Genomic DNA, 20,334 nt, shown 5'->3' with positions numbered 1-20,334 from the left:
GCCAATGCCGCCACTCCTCCAAGGCCAACTTGACGGCGAGAAGCTCCCGATTCCCGATGTCATAGTTTCGTTCCGAGGCCGACAGACGGCGAGAAAAGAAGGCGCACGGGTGGAGACGATCGTCTTGGCGGCTACGTTGAGACAACACCGCCCCGACACCCACGTTCGAGGCGTCCACCTCGACCACGAACTGTCTGTCGGGATCGGGAACCCTGAGGATGGGAGCGGATGTGAACCTCCTCTTAAGCTCCTGAAATGCCCGTTCTGGAGAGGACAAACGATTCTGCGGGGTTCCAAATAGTCAAGCGAGTCAGTATCTTCGGGACTGATGAGCGAAGCAGCATCAAGGGACAGACTGACACTCAGGTCTGCGCTGGCGGCGCTGATATAGCGCTGTCCATGAGCCTGTGGCAGGTGACGGCGATTCCATTGACAGGGGGGCGTGGTCCTGTCGCCGGTGGCACCAGCACGTGACAGTGACTGCCGCGCACAAAGGAGAAATGCACCGCCGTGTAGAAACAGTCGTGACAATGGCAGTGAGTGTAATCGCGCACGTAGAAAAAAAGCACTGTCGTCCAGGATTTGGGACGGCCACTGTGCCTTTGAGCAATGTGTGGATACCCTCACGCTGGGCTGCCGAGGTGCGTCAGCCGGTCAGCACCGCAAGAGCAAAGCTGAGCCGATACACTTTAAACTGTTTAAATGTTTAAAAGTACAATAAACTGTTCAATATTAAAATTATAAAAAACGTCTTGTGCGGATGCGCTCGCGCTGGGCCGCGGGGGCGCATCAGTCGGCCAGCACGCAAGAGCAGAGAGGAGCCGTGACATATTAAAGTGTTTTAAAAAGTGTTTAAAATACAATAACGTATTTAAAAGTACAATAGAGTATATAAAAATAAAATTATAAAAGCCTTGTGCGGATGCGCTTGCGCTGGGCCGCGGGGGCGCGTCAGTCAGCCAGCACACAAGAGCAGAGAGGAGCCGTGACACTTTAAAATGTTTTAGAAAGTATTTAGAATACAATAACGTATTTAAAAATACAATAGAGTGTGTAAAAATAAAATTACAAAAGTTTTGCGCGGATGCGCTCGCGCTGGGCCGCAGGGGCGCGTCAGTCGGCCAGCATGCAAGAGCAGAGAGGAGCCTTGACACTTTAAATTGTTTTAAAAAGTGTTCAAAATACAATAATATATGTAAAAGTACAATAGAGTGTATAAAAATGAAATCATAAAAGTCTTGTGCAGATGCGCTGGGCCGCAGGGGCGCGTCAGTCAGCAGAGAGGAACCAGACACGTTTACACTTCAAAAAAGGATCATAAAAGTCTTGTAACAATATATTTACTCATATTGATTTTCTTATTTATTCAAATGAATAAGAATGTTTCCTCAAGTCAGTTTGACTTTAAAAATTTTACAAAAGTGTTTAAGAATACAAAAAATATTTAAAGAACAATAACAAACGAGTGATTAAGTTGTGCACTGGTGTATGGTGTGTACATGTCTACAGACCCTCACAGATATTATTGGCTTCTGGATTGATACATAGAGTGCATCACAGCGACGCTGGAGAGAAGACTTACATTCTACATTTTTAGTAATGCCATGTCAACGCCAAGTTGATTTAACTTTAATATGTTTTAACAGCGGCGGCTCGGTGACACACTGGTTAGCATGTCCGCCTCACAGTTAGGCGGGTGCCGGTTCGATTCCACCTCCGACCCTTCCTATGTGGAGTTTACATGTTCACCCCGAGCCCGTGTGGGTTTCTTCCGGGCACTCCGGTTTCCTCCCACATCTCAAAAACATGCTTGATAATGATAATAAATTATATTTATAGTGCACTTTACATTTTAAAAAAATCTCAAAGTGCTACAGGAAATGCCTTTTTAAAAAGAAATGTCTTAAGACCGTTTTTAAAAGTGTCAAGCGACTGCGGTGCTCTTAAGTGGACTGGTAGGCCATTCCACAATGTGGGTGAGACGGAGCAGAAAGACCGGTCTCCCATGGAACGGAGGTTAGTTTTGGGGGTTTGAGGAGGTAGGTGTTACATGAGCGAAGATTCCGTGTGGAAGACTGGAGAGTCTTGTCCTTAAGGTAAGGGGGTGCATTGCCATGGATGCATTGATGGGTCAGCAGGGAGATTTTATATTCGGTCCGAGAAGAAATGGGAAGCCAGTTAAGTGATTGGAGGATAGGTGTGATGTGGTCGTATTTGCGCACTCTCATCAGGATCCTGGCGGCGCTGTTTTGGATATATTGGAGCTTTTGACGGTTCTTGACGAGAAGTGCATTGTAGTAGTCGAGCCTGGCGGAGACAAAGGCGTGGACGAGTTTTTCCGCATCCTGCAGTGACAGGGTGGGACGGAGTTTGGCTATATTTCTAAGGTGGAAGAATGATGTTTTACAGATGTGTTTGATGTAGGCCTCGTAATTGAGGTAGGGGTCCGTTCGCACGCCAAGATTGGTGACGACGGATGACAGCGGAATGTCCTGACCAGAAAAAGTGTTGGTTGTTATTGGGGATCATGTGACCTGGTGGGTAGTCCCAATGAGGATGGATTCCGTTTTGCAGCTGTTTAATTGCAGGAAGTTTTCTCTCATCCATGCCTATATCTCATCCAGGCAGATGGTGAGTGCAGTGGAGATTGAATTAGGTGTTTGGTCCAGTTTTATGTAGAGCTGTGTGTCATCAGCATAGCAATGAGAAGAAAAACCATGCTTGCTGATGACACGGCCGAGGGGTAACATGTACAAAGTGAAGAGGATAGGGCTGAGTACAGATCCTTGGGGAACTCCACAGGTGACAGACTGGGTCTGGGACTTCACACCTTCCAAGGATACACACTCGGTTCGTCCGGAGAGGTAGGAAATGAACCAGTCCAAAGCGGTGTTGCGGAGACCAATGGTTGAATGAAGGTGGTTTCTGATAGGCCGATTGGGCACTCTAAATTGCCCCTAGGTGTGAGTGCGAGTGCGGATGGTTGTTCGTCTCTGTGTGCCCTGCGATTGGCTGGCAACCGGTTCAGGGTGTCCCCCGCCTACTGCCCGATGACCGCTGGGATAGGCTCCAGCACGCCCGCAACCCTAGTAGGGACAAAGCAGTACAGAAAATGGATGGATGGATGGATGGATGGATGGATGGATGGATGGATGGATGGATGGATGGATGGATGGATGGATGGATGGATGGATGGATGGATAAAGTGTATAAAACAACAATAAAGGTTCATAAAAGTCTTGTGTGGATGTAGTATATATCCAGCCCCTGCAGTGTCTCTAAAATTTTGTGTTGGAAGATTTCAGGTGTGCTGGAAATACCAAAAGGTAATCTTTTAAGGCAGTATCTGCCAAAGGGTGTGATGAAAGTTGTCAATTTGTAGCTTTCTGGGTAGAATAGAATCTGCCAAAATCCACTCGCAGCATCTAGGGAAGTGAACACAGCTGCTCCACTCAACAGTTATTTTGTCGGCCATGAGCAGGACGTATCGCTCTCTTATTACACACTTATTTAACCTCTTCATTCTAAGCATATCCTGGCCTTGCCTGTACAGTCAAACCTCGGTTTTTGACCACAATCCGTTCCAGAACGCGGTTCGAGAAACTTATTGTTCGAACTCTGAATCTATTTTTCCCATTACAAATAATGGAAAAAAAAAAATCCGTTCCAAGACAAAAAAAAAGCCTTTTTTAAGTATTTTTTTCATTTACGCATTTTTGTCCGATCGCGTAACTGTAGCGCACCACCGAACGCACAACCGTAGCGCGCCGACAACCGCGCAACTGCACTGCGCTGGTCGCATTATTCTGACAGAAATATTTAGAAAATATTTTTAAAGTCCTGATGGACTTTCCAAAATTTAAGTAGACCTCACCGGGCGCTCACTGTCGCATTGCTTTAAAAGCATCTTTGTGTTTTAGGATGGCTTTACTGCTCCCACTTGCTTTCTTTGTAGGCATGATTAGGGGTTAATACAATCATGGTTCAAGATGGCGGCGCGTGCACACGCAGCGGCCACTCTCTGTCCCGTTCGGTGTTTTGTGAGTGTTTACTGAGTGTTTGTCCGTCAGTTTTGTGTGTGTTCGTCTCGTGTGATACGTCGTGCTACTAGTGTGGCGGGCATGTTCTGCTCAACATCGGCGGAAGTGGGTTTTATGGCGTTCTGGACTTTGGTGCGGAGAGATTAAGGGCGCTCGGACTGCTTCGTCATGGAGCGACGCCGGACTGGCCTGCTCTTCCTCCCCCGGTTGGACTGCGTCGTGAGCTCGGACTGCTCCGTCCTGGAGCATTGTTGGGATGCGTCGGCAGCGGGTCTGCGAGGCAGCGGAAAAGGGGCCAGCGCGGAGACGTCGGGCCAGGCTTGCGGCCAACCCAGCTCGCCCAGCCGTGCCTTCCATTCTCCTGGCGTACGTTCGTTCGCGGGACAACAAGATGGGTTGCGTTCGCCTGATAGGATCCACGAACCGGACAGTGCGTGCCTGCTGTGTGCTCGTGTTCACAGTGGCCTGGTTGACTGTCATCTTTCCGGACTCTGCTGTGCATCGGGAGCGGCTAGCGTGCTATCACTCTTATTGTTCATCTTCTTGTTTTATTTTTCCTGTGTTGTTTACTTGTATGTGCGTTGTGAACTCTGTCTTGTCACCCTGGGATAGTGAGAAACGTAATTTCGATCTCTTTGTGTGTCTTGACATGCGGAGGAATTGACAGTAAAGGAGACTTTGACTTTGACTTTGACTTATCCTCAAAGTAACGAAAATACAATAACAACGAACGGAGTCAGTCGGCATCCGGGCCGCGTGGTCGGGTTTTCTCGGGTCCTCTCAGCTCATCTCGCGAGGTTCGACCTCGGAATTTTTGTTCGACAACTGAAGCAAAAAAATCTCTCATTTTTTGTTTGAAATCCGATTTGTTCGAGAACCGGGACGTTCGAAAACCAAGGTTTGACGGTAATTTTCTTTAGAATAAGTTCCGTGGGCCCACACCATTCTGTTGGCCGCGTCACTTGTTCAATAACGCCAGCCTTCTCCATCCTGTGTAATTCCTTTTTTTGTCTAAAAGGGGGAAGGGCATGCGACGGGAGTTGTGCATGACGTATGGTGTAGCATCGTCCTCTATTTTTACAGGATCAGTTTTGATCAGTGTGGCGTGCTCACCAAAAGCTTGCTAAAAGCTATGGATGACTTCGTGTCACATCATCCACTTGCCGTACTTGGTTAATTGTTACCAACAGAGGTCTGCTCAGTAAATTATTGGGCCTCACACCAACTACCTAGCCAGAGGGTAGTTCTTTCCCTGGTAGTGGACAGTTGCATTGATGTGACCCAAGCACCATAGCCCGCCTCCGGGACTATCGAGAGGGAAATTCTGCTGATAGCAGGGCTCTTGGTGAGGTGAGTTTCACTCACTTAATATGCTGACATCTGCTCCATTATGAATTTTGAACATCTGCTCCAATATCAATTTTGAACTCCGTCTCGGTGGAATCCACCTGTCTCCCTCTGCAAAGCTTACTGAGCCTAGGTAAAAAAACATCTCGTCTTCCTGTTCCGTCTCTGTAATTTCAATGACAAACAAACTTGTTGTGACAGTCGCCTGTTTTGAGGCAGTGGTTACATGTAGACCCCAATGCAGGGCATCTCTCCACTTTGCCATGTAATGCTTTTCCACATCTCCCACATTTATTGTCATATGGTCCTCCTTTCCTTTCTTTAGGTTTTCCTTTTTGTTTCCAGTGACTTTTGTCTTGTCTGCATTGCACCTCGTGCACTTGCCCCGTAGAGTCGCCTTGCATACTTACTTGTGCTGCAACCTCCCCAGACTGTCTATATTGTCAGTGCAAGTGTCAAGTCCAGTATCATTTGCAACCTGCAAAAGAGCTCTATCAATTATCCCAACGACGATGCAGTCGCGAATATTTTCCTCCCAACTCCCTCCAAACTCGCAGTACTCTGAGAGGTTGTAAAGAGCTTGGATTAAACACTCCACATTTTTGCCTGGCTGCTGCATACGCTGGTGGAAACTTGCCCTCTCGTGGATTATGTTCCTCCGCGGGGAAGTCACTGAACTTTTTCACCACAATGCCAAAGTCATCTCTGTGGCTCTCCTCGGTAAAGGTGAATGACTTCAACATATTTTCTGCCTCGTTGTCCATGGCTCACCTGAACTCTCCCGTCATCCTTGTCCAGCTTTGTCGCCAGCCTAAAATGCTCAAAACGTTGCCTCCAGTCCGGCCACTCAATTGATTTATCGAACGAAAACTTGATGGGGGATTAAACTTCACCATACCGAATTGTTTATCCCACTTCTGACACCATGTAGAATGATCCGAGTCGTGTTTTTCGTAAACTCTGTGTACGGTGAGAACAGGTGGCATGCGCATAGGCTTGGAGCATGTGCTCTACTACCATAGAACATACTAACGTCAAACGTGCTGCAAAATACTCATCACAGATTTGCATATGTGATAATAATTTTATTTGCATTGTCCTATAAGACACAATTGACTTAAAAAGACTAAAGTTTATTCACCTTAATATTCAGAGTTTTGTCTCAAAAATGTATTTGCCAAGAGCCTGGGTTACATGGTGTAATATAATGATAATATCACTGATAATAAAATGAGTATAGAAATGTTGTGCTATATAGAGCTGACAGGTCATCAAGAGGTGATGGTGTGGCTACTTGTATTGCAGAAAACTTAGTTTTGAATCAAATGGTTCCTACTGTTGGGCTAATTAATCTTGAATCTCTTTTTGTCAAAGTAAATTTTCATGAAAACAAATAGTTACCAATAAGTAATATTTAATGGACTCCTCCATTTCTTGTTGACTCAACCACGTGTCACATTCACTATAACTCTCACAACTGTTGCACAGTGCCATTTTTGCACTCGCCTATATTGCACATTCCTCACCCTAGTAGTTGTATATATTGTGTATAGCTTGTGGTTTTTATATTCTGTGTTTTTACTTTTCTTTAATCTTCTTTTAATCGTCTTTACCTTGTCTGGCATTTTAACGGACATTGAAAGAATGTCATTGTACAAAGAAAAAGTGCTTTCCATTTGTACACATGACAATAAACGCTTTGAATCTTTGAATCTTTTGTCTACCATTACCGCTCTTGCAACACACAATACAGTGCTGTTCCATCAGTGTCGAGAACTCCATTTCATTTGTAGTGCATGGATACAGATCACCCCTAAATGGTCGGATTTTGGCCCTGAAATATTAAACGGTGCAAGTAAATTTTTCAATGCAATCTGGAAATCTATTATTTTTTTTCATTTATTACTATATTTCTTTTAAAGAAAGAATTTTGTTGCTAACACATTTCTGTTCCACACTTGGGAATCAATAGACCTATCAACAACGGCAGCATAAACAGAATGTTGTGATAACAGGTGCTATTCCGCCTCTGTGAGACACCTAACTTTGTCTCACTTGATTTCCATCCATCTTTTTCTGTTTTTAACACCGCTTATTCTGTTCAGGGTCATATGGAGTGCTGGAGCCTATCCCAGCTGACATTGGGTGAAAGGCAGTCGCATGGCACATAGAGATGAACAGGCAATCACACTCAAATGCTCACTGTCAATGAGTGAGAATCAACCCCACGTCCCAGACACATGTATGTAAGGGAGCAGACAGTACAGCCAAGTGCGTAGCGACAGAGACGTTATTGTGGGGGAAAGATGGGAAAAGCTGGCGCTGGAGCGGCGATCTGGCTGGGGTGGACAGGCAATTCTGCGGGATTTCCAAATGGTTAAGCGAGTCAGGTTTACAGGGACTGATGAGCGAAGCAGCATCACGGAACAGGCTACATGCGAGCCCGCGGCAGGTGCCGGCGATTCCGCTGACAGGGGGGCGTGGTCGTGTCGCAGGTGGCGCCAGCACGTGACAGAACCCCCCCCCCCCCACCCCCCATAAGGGATGGCTCTCGACGTCCCCAGGAACCAAAACAAAAAAAAGAAAGCAACCACCCGGACGACCAGGTCAATACTCCGTCGAATCGTCCGACTCCGGTGCCGGCGGACAAGGCCGTCCCGGACCCTCACCCTTGGTCTCGTTGTCCCTCCTCGGGAGTCCGCGCCGAGCACCCGGTTGGTCCGGATGACAGCGATGGAACTTCGCGATGAGAGAACGGTCGAGTATTCAGCGGCTCGGCACCCAGGAGCGGTGCGCGTTGTCATAACCCTCCCAATCCACGAGGTACTGGAGGCCACAACCAGGCTCGATGATAAGGGCGGACACAAGCCAGGGCCGACGGGCACGCTGCACCACGCTCCTGGTGGGCGAACAACGGTGGCTGGTACCCGAAAATGCAGTGGAAAGGCGAAAGCCCCGTGGCCGAGCTGGGGAGGGAATTGTGAGCATACTCTACCCAGGGAAGCTGTTGGACCCATCCGTGCTGGTCCCCGGCAGCCATGCATCGGAGGGACCTGCCCAGTTCCTGGTTCAGGCGCTCCGCTTGACCATTGGACTGAGGGTGAAACCCCGAGGAGAGGCTAGCCGTAGCGCCGAGGAGTCGACAGAACTCCACCCAGAAGGTGGAAGCGAATTGTGGGCCTCGGTCTGACACAATGTCTTGTGGGAGACTGTGGTGACGAAACACCATGATGGACGCAGTCTGCTTCGCAGATGGGAGTTTAAGCAGAGGAATGAAATGTGTCATCTTGCTAAAACGTTCCACCACCGTGAGGACCACCGTGTTTCCCTCCAAGGGGGGGAGGCCCGCGACAAAGTCGACCGACGGGTGAGACCAGGGACGCTGGGGAACCGGCAAGGGTTGAAGCAGCCCGGCCGGAGGACGAGTAGACCTCTTCCAGGGGTTACAAATTGAGCATGCTCTGACATAATCGCTGGTGTCCACTTGCCAGGTGGGCCACCAGAAACGCTGTGGCACCACGTACCTCGTGCGTGCAGCTCCAGTATGACAGGCCAGACGTGAGTCGTGCGCCCATTGCAGGACGGACGACCGCAGGCCTTCAGGGACAAACAGGCGACCCTCCGGGCAGTTGCTGGGGCCAGGTTGATCGTGCGAGGCGGCACTTGGCACTTCCACTTGGAGCTCAATCAGCCATGAAAGAGTCGCCACCCGAACCGAGCTCGGGAGGATAGTGGGAGGCGGGCCCTGTCCCTCCTTCCCACCAGGAAACAAACGTGACAGGGCGTCCGCTTTTGCGTTACGGGAACCCGCAAGAGAAAACTCAAACCGGTCAAAGAACAGAGCCCACCGTGCTTGTCTCGCGTTCAGTCTCTTGGCCGATCTCAGATACTCCAAGTTGCGGTGGTCGGTCCAGACAATGAACGGAGTGGTGGCGCCCTCCATCCAATGCCGCCACTCCTCCAAGGCCAACTTGACGGCGAGGAGCTCCCAATTTCCGATGTCATAGTTCCGTTCTGAGGCTGACAAGCGGCGAGAAAAGAAGGCGCACGGGTGGATGTCTCGGCTCAATGATGTCTCGTCGTTCGCTGGCTGCATAGCAAGGGTCAGCCTGTACTGTAAGTGAGCAGACAGTACAGCCAAGTGCGTAGCGACAGAGACTTTATTGTGGGGGAAAGATGGGAATAGCTGGCGCTGGAGCGGGGATCTGGCTGGGGTGGACAGGCAATTCTGCGGGATTTCCAAATAGTTACCGTATTTGCCGGTGTACAGGTCGACTCGGTGTATAAGTCGACCCCCTAAAATTCGACGGAAATTTACGATTTTATGATATATCCTTTGTATAAGTCGAGCTCAATTGTTGCATTATATTAAACTTCAAAATTCAATATGCGAAATTTATTGACGAAATGTGTTCAAATTCCGGGAGGCCGTGCGCATGCGGCTGTTTATAAGCACCGCGGAGGAGATCGCGGCCGGCGAGCTCGCGCACGCCGCCCGACACCAACGGGAGGCCGGAAATAGCTCCAAGCCGAGCGGATCGGCACTTTATAAGCACCGCGGAGGAGATCGCGGCGCCTCATTGGACTTCCAGCGGCCGGCGAGCTCGCGCACCCGCCCGGCACATCCGGGAGGCCGTGCGCACGAGCCAAGTGGCCGAAAATAGCCCCCGCCGAGCGGATCGGCTGTTTATAAGCACCGCGGAGGTGCTCGCGGCGCCTCATTCGACTTCCAGCGGCCGGCGAGCTCGCGCACCCGCCCGGCACATCCGGGAGGCCGTGCGCACGAGCCAAGTGGCCGAAAATAGCCCCCGCCGAGCGGATCGGCTGTTTATAAGCACCGCGGAGGTGCTCGCGGCGCCTCATTCGACTTCCAGCGGCCGGCGAGCTCGCACACCCGCCCGGCACATCCGGGAGGCCGTGCGCACGAGCCAAGTGGCCGAAAATAGCCCCCGCCGAGCGGATCGGCTGTTTATAAGCACCGCGGAGGTGCTCGCGGCGCCTCATTCGACTTCCAGCGGCCGGCGAGCTCGCGCACCCTCCCGGCACGTCCGGGAGGCCGTGCGCACCAGCCAAGTGGCCGAAAATAGCCCCCGCCGAGCGGATCGGCTGTTTATAAGCACCGCGGAGGTGGCCGCGGCGCCTCATTCGACTTCCAGCGGGCCGCGCACTCGCGCACGCCGCCCGGTTCAAATTTTCTAAGTGCAACGCACAATGAGATGCATGAGAAACGGCCTTGGTTACCATCACATTTGAAGCGATGAATACGGAGTTAAATTTTATGACTCGGTGTATAAGTCGAGGTCGATTTTTTTCGGTCGGTTTTGGATCGAAAAAGGTCGACCAATACACCGGCAAATACGGTAAGTGAGTCAGGTTTACAGGGACTGATGAGCGAAGCAGCATCACTGAACAGGCTACACGCGGGTCTGCGCTGGCAGCGCTGTCAATGAGCCCGCGGCAGGTGCACGTGACAGTGTACCCCTACACCAGGAGTGTCAAACGTATTTTTTTCACAGGCCGCATTGTAGTCATAGCTTCTTTCGGAGGGCCATTATGACTGTCAACCCAAATAAATGTATGAGCACCTTATATTATATACAGTAAAAGCTACAAAACAAACTGACAAATAACTCGTTTTCAAATCAGACGAGTAAAAACTGGTCAAATATTACAAAAAAGATGTGATTAAAAGTGAAGACAATTTAATAATAAGGTAAAATCAGCAATAGGCAGCAGCAAACAAAAAAGTCTTCAGTTCTGTCTTAAATACATTGAGAGTTGCAGCAGACCTGCATGTCTCTGGGAATTTGTTCCAAATACCGTATTGGCCCAAATATAAGACGAGGGTTTTTTTTTGTATTGAAATAGGACTGAAAAAGTTATGGTTGTCTTATATTCGGGGTCTAGACATTATACCCATTTTCACTTGTGCGCTGCGGCAAGTTAAAGGTTGCTGGTATCGACTGAGTATGTTGCTGTGATCGTGTGCGTCTTTGACACAAAGTGAATATATACATTTCATTGTTACTACTGTCCACTGTTGTGCCCTTTGTCCGATCGCGGTTTGCTTCGTGTGCGGGCCGTTTGGTTGACAGCCCCGCCACGCTCCTTTAAGTTTGCCTCGCATCGTACGAGTGGCCGTTACGCAGCGGCACGGCGACTAACGGTCGCCAGCGAATGTATTTTGTTGTCTCGATCGATGACATGTTTGGTGTGTTGCCGAGAGTATTTCAGTTATGGTTATTCATTATTATTTGTAGCCAATAATTCAGTAAAGCAATCAAAACTGAACCACGTCTTCCCTCCTGTGTTCTGACCGACACCCGGGGGCGAAAAGAAAATAACAATCCGAGCCAACCTGGCCTACACAGTCATCAGGCTCCCCAACAATAGCGGTAGCAGTTTGCATTATTTTATTGCAATGTTTTTCTTTATTCAGATTTGTTTCCAGACTACAGTTAGTTAGACTTCACTTTACTGGTTAATGCAGTTATTGAAATGTTGTTTTATCACAGTAGATTGGTTTATTTACATTTCAAATACCAGAAGCCATTCATTTACAAATGTGATTGCACTTTAGTTTACATATTTAAATGTTCAGATATTAAGATGTGATAGACAGTTTTTCCATGATTTGAATGAGGCAAAATTACATGCTTTTTCTCTCGAATCTATTGTTATCATTTATTTCAGATGTAATTATTTTCTGTATAAAAATTAAATTTGGTGTTCAAAAAGTCTTTTTTCAAACTTGAGTCCTGAAAAAGAGGGGGTCGTCTTATATTCGGGCCAATTGGAGCATAGAAGCTGAACGCTGCTTCTCTGGGAACAGAGAGCAGACCTGCGCCAGACGATCTTAGAGGTCTGGGTCGTTCGTAAGGGATCAGCAAGTCAGAAATATACTTAGGCCCTAGACCAGGGGTGGGCAAACCTTTTGACTTGCGGGCCGAATTGGCTTCTAAATTTTGACCGGTGGGCCAAACCAGGAGCAGATGGATGTAGTGTTTGTGTGAAGTAATATAAACGACATGTAAAGGTCATTGCATAAATGGCTTTGGCCTTTAGTAGGGAAGTAAAGCATGGATATTCAAAAAACGCTTTTTGGAAACAAATACATTCATTAGCAGCATTAAAAACATATATTTCACAGAAAAACAGTGAATCGGCGTTTCTCATTAAATAAGACACTGTTATTATCAATAACAGTTTCCATCACTTCAGCGCATGGAGGCCAGACTTATGAAATCACTTGTGAAATCACATCAAACGGCAAACATTCTGACCAAATACATCATCTTGAAGAATCAGTGAAAGAATACGTCTAAATAAACGACTAATATAGAAATTACCAATTAAGAAATTAAAAAGGCAACACGGTGACAGATGTACTGAAAATCAGAGCAGAGCTTTAACTCACAAACACCTGGTGACAGAGCTGATGAAACGGGAAACACTTCCTTAAAGTCGGCCTTAAAAACTTTAAAAGTTAAGATTCGTCGAAAATAGATGGTGCATCATAAACTTGCCCCTGTACTTGACTTTTGATCCGCAGTTTGTCGATGAAAAAAGTTTTGCTGAGTCTTCAAATTAGCTGTCAACCTCTCCACTGTAGCCACTCATTCATGTGTTGACTCCTAGCGTAGTTAGCATGCTTTGTAGCAAAGTGACGGCTAATATTGTACTCCTTGCAACCGTTTCTTGGCATATCAGACATAACGGCATTGATCGGACTTCAGCGAAGAAATATTTTGTTGTCAACTCTTTTTTAAACACTCGGCACTCAGTGTCCACCTTTATTTTCCCTGGGCCACTCATTTTGATGGAGGGATTCCAGGAGAAGGTTTGTGCTTGGCTTCAACACAAAACTGTATCTGAAAGCTCAGTGCGCGAATTACGAGAATGCTGACATCACAGCCCACTCTCGAAATTCGGCACTGATAGAAATACAGCGCGGAGTGCGCCGGGTCCGTACTACTGAGTACGTACACGTGCTTGTGAGTGTGCACTTTCTGACGCGGCTACCGGGAGTAAATGCGCTGGCGGGCGTTTCTCTATCTACTGGGGAAATGCAGTAATTGAAGGGAAAATGACCCAAAACAATGTATAATAATACAATTTATTCAGGTTTAGCGGGCCGGATTAAACGGCCCCATGGGGCCGTAGTTTGCTTATGTCTGCCCTTGACCATTTAGAGCCTTATAAACCAGTAAAAGTATTTTAAAATAAATTATTTGGCAGAAAGGAAGCCAGTGTAAGGACCTCAGAACTGGAGTGATATGATCTATTTTTTTTTTTGTTTTAGTGAAAACTCGAGCGGCAGCATTTTGAATAAGCTGCAGCTGTCCGATTGACTTTTTAGAAAGGCCTGCAAAAACCCCGTTACAATAGTCAAGTCTACTATAAACAAAAGCATGGACAAGCTTTTCCAAATCTTGCTGAGACATAAAGCGTTTAATCCTTGATATGTTCTTCAGGTGGTAGTAGGCTGACTTTGTAATAGTTTCAATGTGACTGTTGAAATTACAGTCTGAGTCCATAACTACACCAAGACTTCTAGCTTGGTTTGTGGGCTTTAACATCACTGAGTGAAGCTGAGTGGTGACTTTTAATCGTTCATCTTTGGCTCCTGTCACGCGCAGGCGCCACCGGCCACTCGACCACGCTCCCCTTATCACCGAAATCACCGTCACCTGGCACTGGCTCATTGGGAGCGCTATATTAGCGCGGCCAGCGCAATACCCTTTGTCAGCTTGTCTTGTAATGTCCTTGTACGCACTGGTCCTAGAAAGCTTGACTCCCCGATTCCTTGTGATTCGGTTCCTGATCTGCCCATCTTGTCCGTCCTGTTTCTCAGCCAACCGTTATCCTCCTCACAGTGACGTGAGGTGAGGGTTGGGGTTGGTGAGGCACTGACTCAGTCAGATTTACAAACGTACTGTATGACGCTGTGGCACTGACTCACAGGTCAGATTTACAAGCATACATGGTTGTTATCCCATTCTTGATTAAATTTAACAACATTTTAAACACACCACTGTACATTTAAACACACCACTGCAGTATTCTTACATTTACTTCTAAATGAAGTCCATTCTCCTGTCCTTCTGGACAAAGATCTCGATGACTTTGTTGTAGAAGTCCTCCTTTTTGTCCTTTTCTTTGAGTTTTACAAGTCTCTCTTACTCAATTGAGATGATTGCCAGGGAAGAAAGTCGTCAATCCTCGTAAATCTGGCATTGGTCTTCCATTACTCATTATTTCCTTCTTTGACTGAAAGTCAAGTTTTGAAATATGTCTTATCTTTAAGATTATGTCCTCCATTTTCAGGGAAAATACATCCAAATAGCAACGTGTTAACACCGAATGTTATTGGTTGTTGTTTTTTTCTTTCTTCTTCTTAATTTACTCTCGCATTTACTCCTGTCGTGATTAACAAGTCGTGAACAATTAGCCGCACGCTCACTATCGCCTCATCTTTGTGGCACAGGTACTGGCTGCCTTAAGATACGCGCCTTTTCCTGCTGACTGCAAGCACACGCCGTTTGCACGCGCTCACTACAGTGTGTGTGTGAGTGGTGCACACTCTCCCACGCACGCCCTGAGAGGCACTACCTGTCACTGCTGCAGCCTCCATGATTCTCGTCTCCCGTTGTTATTTGAACAAGAAGTACAGCTATTTTGACTATGAAAATGATCCAAATGTATAGGAAACACACCAAAATTGCATGAAAAGCATAGACCACAGGACAGATATTATATTATGTTTTATTATATTATTCATTTTTTAACAACTTATGGTGACAGCTGAGGAAACCATGTTGAGCCCTTTACGGCCCCTGGTGGCAAGGTGAGGCACTGCCTCACCTGCCTCCTATGAGTGTACGTCCCTGCCTCCTCAGAGTCCTCCTGTCTGCAGTCTGTCCTCGCCAGTGAAAAGCCAAGCACTCCGTTCCCTGGCTCGCCATCCGGCCATCCACGCCCGACGAGTCCAGCTTCGTCCGTTCACCGCTCCAGCCCTCGACCGATCCATTTCCCCTTCACAACAAAATCTGTGTCGCACCGCACTTGGCTGTACTGTCCGATCCGTTACAGCTCCAAAAACAATTACCGTATTTATTCTAAATATCGCCCAGGGCGATAATTAGAGAAGGTTTATGTCCAACAGTGATTAATAGAGAACGCTTTTTGTCCGATCGCCAAGGGGCACTGAAATGGGCGATAATATGTATATTTTCCTTATGTAGTATGCAATACCTGCGTCTCACTGGTGTTCTTAACACTAGAACAGCGACTGTTTTGATCTACCTCTAACAGCGCGGTCCGTCAATTGACGCTCCATCGGTGCGACACGTTACCGTCGTATTATCACATGTTGCGTATGTCATGTTATCGCGATCGCCTTGTTCAAGCGCACGCCCCGATCACGTAATTGTGTGAGGATATTGTAGCGGAGTGACGAGTCTAATTGTATCATAGTTTATAGAGAAAAACAATTTAAAAGGGACAGTCGACGTGCTGTCAAATCAGTCATATTTAAACTTGCGCAATGACGTCGGCATGCGGTCGCGGAGGAAAGCGTAAATTTTGGGGGGAATTTTTAGCAGCATGGGCGATAATTAGAGGTATCAATGTTTTTTTATTTATGTTATCGCTAACACACACTGGGCGATTATTAGAATATGTGCGATAATTAGAATAAATACGGTACTTCAGTTTTCTCTTTGTTTAAATGGAGAAACTTCTGGCACATCCAGTCATTGAGTTGTTCACTGCATTTAATCAGTGTTCATATGGGATTATAATCTGGTGATATGAGGCATCAAACCACTCACAGGGGTCTCCGCTGCAGTGCCCTGGCGTGGGAGCCGGACCAAGTCAGCACCTGTCGCTGAGTCACACCGGTGCCGGCCACCGCACGCAGCCATCCCAGCTGCCAGGGCCAAGCAAAAAAAAATATACATGCCCGTGTCGAGCTGGTCCGCACACGACAAGATCCGGTGGAAGCTACTAGCGTCGCCGAGCGGAAGGCCAAACCTGGGACGGCCCTGACTGTGGCCACACATGCTGTGTGTGGGCCAATATTAGATTACAGATAAAAAGAAAGCAAAAGGTGGAAAGAAGGAAATAAAGAGGAAAAAGACAGAATAGAGAGAAAACTACTTGGAGGCTGCCACGACGGTGCTTTTATTTTATTGTCATTAGTTAGCAAAAAAGGTGCCAGAGTCCCTAGCGACAAAATGCCTACTTCTGCAGATTTGTAACGTACCTTTCTGGTGACAAATAAGCAACCTGTATCTGATTTTGCTAAGACAGTCTGAACAGCTCAACTCCCTTGTTTTTTTCTCAAACCAGACTTGAGGCAGTTTCGTATGTGGTCCTAGATCGGATATGTAGCCAATGTTTTGCAATGCGACCACAGCCTGATGGCTAGGACATGGATATCGATTTGTTCCTTGGACTCTGTTGGTTCTGGGTGCGGGGTGGGGGAACCCTTTCTATTTCCACGATTTCTGGTTACCTGGTTAGGTATTCTAGGCTCATGGGAGTATGATCAGAAAACATTGGACAATTTCTTCACACTTCCACACATTCATGTGTACACTGTATGTAATGTTAACAAGACACTTTGACCACAAGACATTGAAGGATGTGGATGACAGGTTGGGCGGCACTACAATTAGGTGTCCCTTGGGACGCTTGCTATGTTTATCTGCCTGTCCTCTACCTTCAGTCCAATACATTATTCTAATCTAATCATATCCGAGTTGCCTGATCTGGCGTCTGTGGCAGAAAAGCAGGTGTTGGCCAGGCTGCTGTCCATCAAAGAAAACCCCATCCACCAACCCATCACCGTCACTGAGCAGAGTAGCTTCAGTGACAGGCTGTTGACACCGTCTTGCTCGACAGAAAGGCTGAGGGGTTCATTTCTTCCCCATGCCATGAGACTTTTTAACTCGTCGCGGGGGTTTCGAGGCGCGTTCACGGTCATGAAAGTGTTTATTGTTTATTTATTTGATCTATTTAATTATTAATTGTTGTTATTAACCTATCTATTTAATCTAATCAGATCAATTCTCTTCCAGTCTTATGTTGTCATTTGTCATGAAACTGTTCATTGTTTATTTATTTGATCTATTTAATTATTAATTGTTGTTATTAACCTATCTATTTAATCTAATCAGATCTATTCTCTTCCGGTCTTTTGTTATCATTTTTGTCGTGTCCAATGTGCATATTGTCTCTGTCTATACCTGTATATGTAGTATTTAACTGCTGGCAACTGAATTTTCCCCCAGGCTCAATAAAGTATTTCTTTCTTTTTTTTCCCTCCTAGTTCTCTCTCTCTCTCTCTCTCTCTCTCTCTCTCTCTCTCTCTCTCTCTCTCTCTCTCTCTCTCTCTCTCTCTCTCTCTCTAACAGTTGTTTCATGGTCACTGTTGATGTCGGGTTGAAACCTCATAAGTTACCATTTGTTAAATATTTTACATTTGATCGAAAAGCTATTACACGTGAGTGTTAATTTTATCATTGACTAATCTAAAGTGTTGAAAACGGCTTGCTTGGGGTCTCCTGAAAAAGGACTATTTTGGAGGTACAAAGTTACTGCCCAATGCTGGAGATATGTGATATTTTGTAACCATAAAAAAACTAAAATTCACTTATCCCTTTCAAGTCTCTGTAGAGCCTACATCGTGACAAATGAGATATTATATCAAGATATTCGAAGGTAAAAAAATAATCTTTTGTCTCATTCTATCCATCAATTATCTGAACCGCTTATCCTCACAAGGGTCGCAAGCTTTTGTCTCATTCATTTGTTGAGTTTAAATTCTTTATCTGTAGTTAGAACAAAAAAAATTTGTTTCAATAGTTTTAGAGAAAATTGTGAGATATTTATTGTCATTGACACACGTATTGTTGAGAAGTAATGCAAATGGATTAAATGTGTGAACAATGCGAAATGCAGAATCAGTGGGAAACACAATAGTACCGGACTCTACCTTGTCTGCAAGTTTGGTGAAGTTCTGTTGCGCATAGCGGACAACATCTCCCACTTTGAAGATTGGGCAGTAAGTATTGTTGACCATGTCAAAGTTGCATTGATTGATGTACTTGTCAGTAATGGTGGGGAGGAAGTTGCCTCTGAGCATAGAGAAAACATATCTCGTTGTGAATAATATAGCATAAATCAAATAATTCATTGTATACTTTTAAAGTTTCACGTTTCATTTCATCAACTTACTTTGTGTAGTTGAAGGTTGGAAATCGAATACTGTTTTTGATGAAAATTGTGAAATTTTCCACTTCCATCATTGGTGTGCTGTCAAAGGGAGAAAATTAAAATTAGTTAAAATAAAATGAGTTAAAAATATTTAAAGGCTTTTTCATCTGGAGTTATAACAAACTGCATTCTTACAGTCACATTATGATAACATACCTGCTTGATCAGCAAGGCACGAGCACTCAACTTGAGCAGGTGCTGCATATTTATAAGGATTTAAATATTAAAGACTGTTTAATTCACTCGGGTGAAGTACTTTTGTTGTGTCTGAGTTGCTGTGTTTGCCAACATTATTTGTTGCACCTTGACATGGATTTTGTGCCTATCCTTGAATCAAAATTTTAATGGAAAGAAAAGAACAAAAGAAGACTGACTGCACAACAAAGCCATGTGTCAAGGCAAGTCAGCATGTGTCTCACTAGAACTTGGCACACCAGCTCAGGCTCTTTTCTTGTCAGAGGGTTAGGGTTAGGGTAATTTCCACATTTCAGACTCAGTCAGTTTTTGTAGCCAGGGACCCCTGAGTCCTCATCTCCAGCCCCCAAAATTATCTTACTATTTACAAGGGTTGTGAGCCCGTGCGAAGGTTGGCCCACGTATCCTCTTCAAGCTATGCCCTGCCAGACTACCAGATGCTCCAATCAAGACACATTTCCAGGCCTTGCTCCAAATAAATGCCCCAATGGCATGTGTCTGGTGATGAAAAAGTTGCTTTGTTGGTTGTTGCCATTATGGAGGGTCTTAAACCACAACCCCATGAAGAATCAGTTTTCCTTGGGTCACCTTGCTCGGGCTCCTGTATGCCCTCCGTCAACTGAGTTGCTTATTTGATTGGTAAACACAAACCCCTCTTCCATGATAAAGGGATGGCTCAAGAAGCAGGGCCCAAAGCCATTTGGGGGTAAAAACGAATGTGCTTATTGGCAGGCGTGCCATGTCTTGAACCAACTAGGCCATACCAAACTCCTATATTGTATTACCAACTGTCCAACTGAGCTGGATTATGTGTTTGACAGCCCTGCCTGACTCCAACTCATGCTGCGTTTACACCTAATGACTTTCACAGTCTCAGACTAATAACTGATTCTTAAAGGTTTTTAGAGTTTCTCTGGAGTCTCTGCGCACTCCTGTCAGCACGGTCGTCTAGTTTAAGGTAGTAATCACCGTCATTATGAGCCAATATTTTCCTATTCAAAGGTGTTTGATATTATCATAATCCTTTCCTGTCTTTGCGGTCATGTGACATAAACAAACCAATAGATGAGCTCAAACGAAACCGGAAACAGAAAAAATTGACAGCAATCATGAGAGCGACATAAACGAAGGTAAAACCAGCACAAACGTGACTCCACTATGAAAATTGACCGCCCAGAAAGAGGAGCAGATGGTAATGCTGTGGTGCCGCTAGCCCAGTCTATAAATATTAATCCTATAAATATTAATGAACAGCTCATTTCACCCCATTGACACTTCCCCTGACTTGAAATATAATATTGAGACTTTTAACTCAGCGTTGAGCTCTCTACGCTTCCAAGCCAATGCTAATTTGAGAGTTGGTTCTATCCGTGACTCAGATGAACAGCAACGGTGACATAATAATGATTAAGGTATTATTATATAATTCCAAAGAGGCGGCTCGGTGGCGCACTGGCTAGCACGTCCGCCT

General features: G+C 46.1%; 1 protein-coding gene and 1 long non-coding RNA gene across 4 annotated transcripts in view; both read right to left on the bottom strand.

Moving 5' to 3' along the window:
* LOC148398579 (P2X purinoceptor 3-like) overlaps positions 1–20,334 on the bottom strand; it is a 94,663-nt gene that overhangs the window by 22,584 nt on the left and 51,745 nt on the right. For both annotated transcript variants that reach the window (XR_015858267.1, XM_088374874.1), the window contains 2 exons: positions 18,630–18,707; positions 18,388–18,529 (listed from right to left, as the gene is read on the bottom strand). Coding sequence is in view for 1 of the 2 variants with exons in the window: in XM_088374874.1 (XP_088231000.1) it covers positions 18,388–18,529; positions 18,630–18,700 (213 nt within the window). In the remaining variant the exon portion in view is untranslated. The remainder of the gene's footprint in view (positions 1–18,387; positions 18,530–18,629; positions 18,708–20,334) is intronic.
* On the bottom strand, positions 15,139–16,425 carry LOC148398580 (uncharacterized). Of its 2 annotated transcripts, none has more exons than XR_015858269.1 (2): positions 16,220–16,425; positions 15,139–15,422 (listed from the first exon to the last, which is right to left on the bottom strand). It is a non-coding gene; the product is annotated as an uncharacterized LOC148398580 (long non-coding RNA). The 2 variants fall into 2 exon arrangements; XR_015858268.1 differs by lacking the exon at positions 16,220–16,425 and adding an exon at positions 15,693–15,743.

This window comes from Syngnathus floridae, chromosome 4 (genome assembly GCF_059516105.1).
Source record: "Syngnathus floridae isolate MCC-2025c chromosome 4, RoL_Sflo_1.0, whole genome shotgun sequence".
Lineage (NCBI taxonomy): Eukaryota > Metazoa > Chordata > Actinopteri > Syngnathiformes > Syngnathidae > Syngnathus > Syngnathus floridae.
Note: the sequence above shows the minus strand (reverse complement) of the source record. Positions and strands in the feature narration are given on the sequence as shown.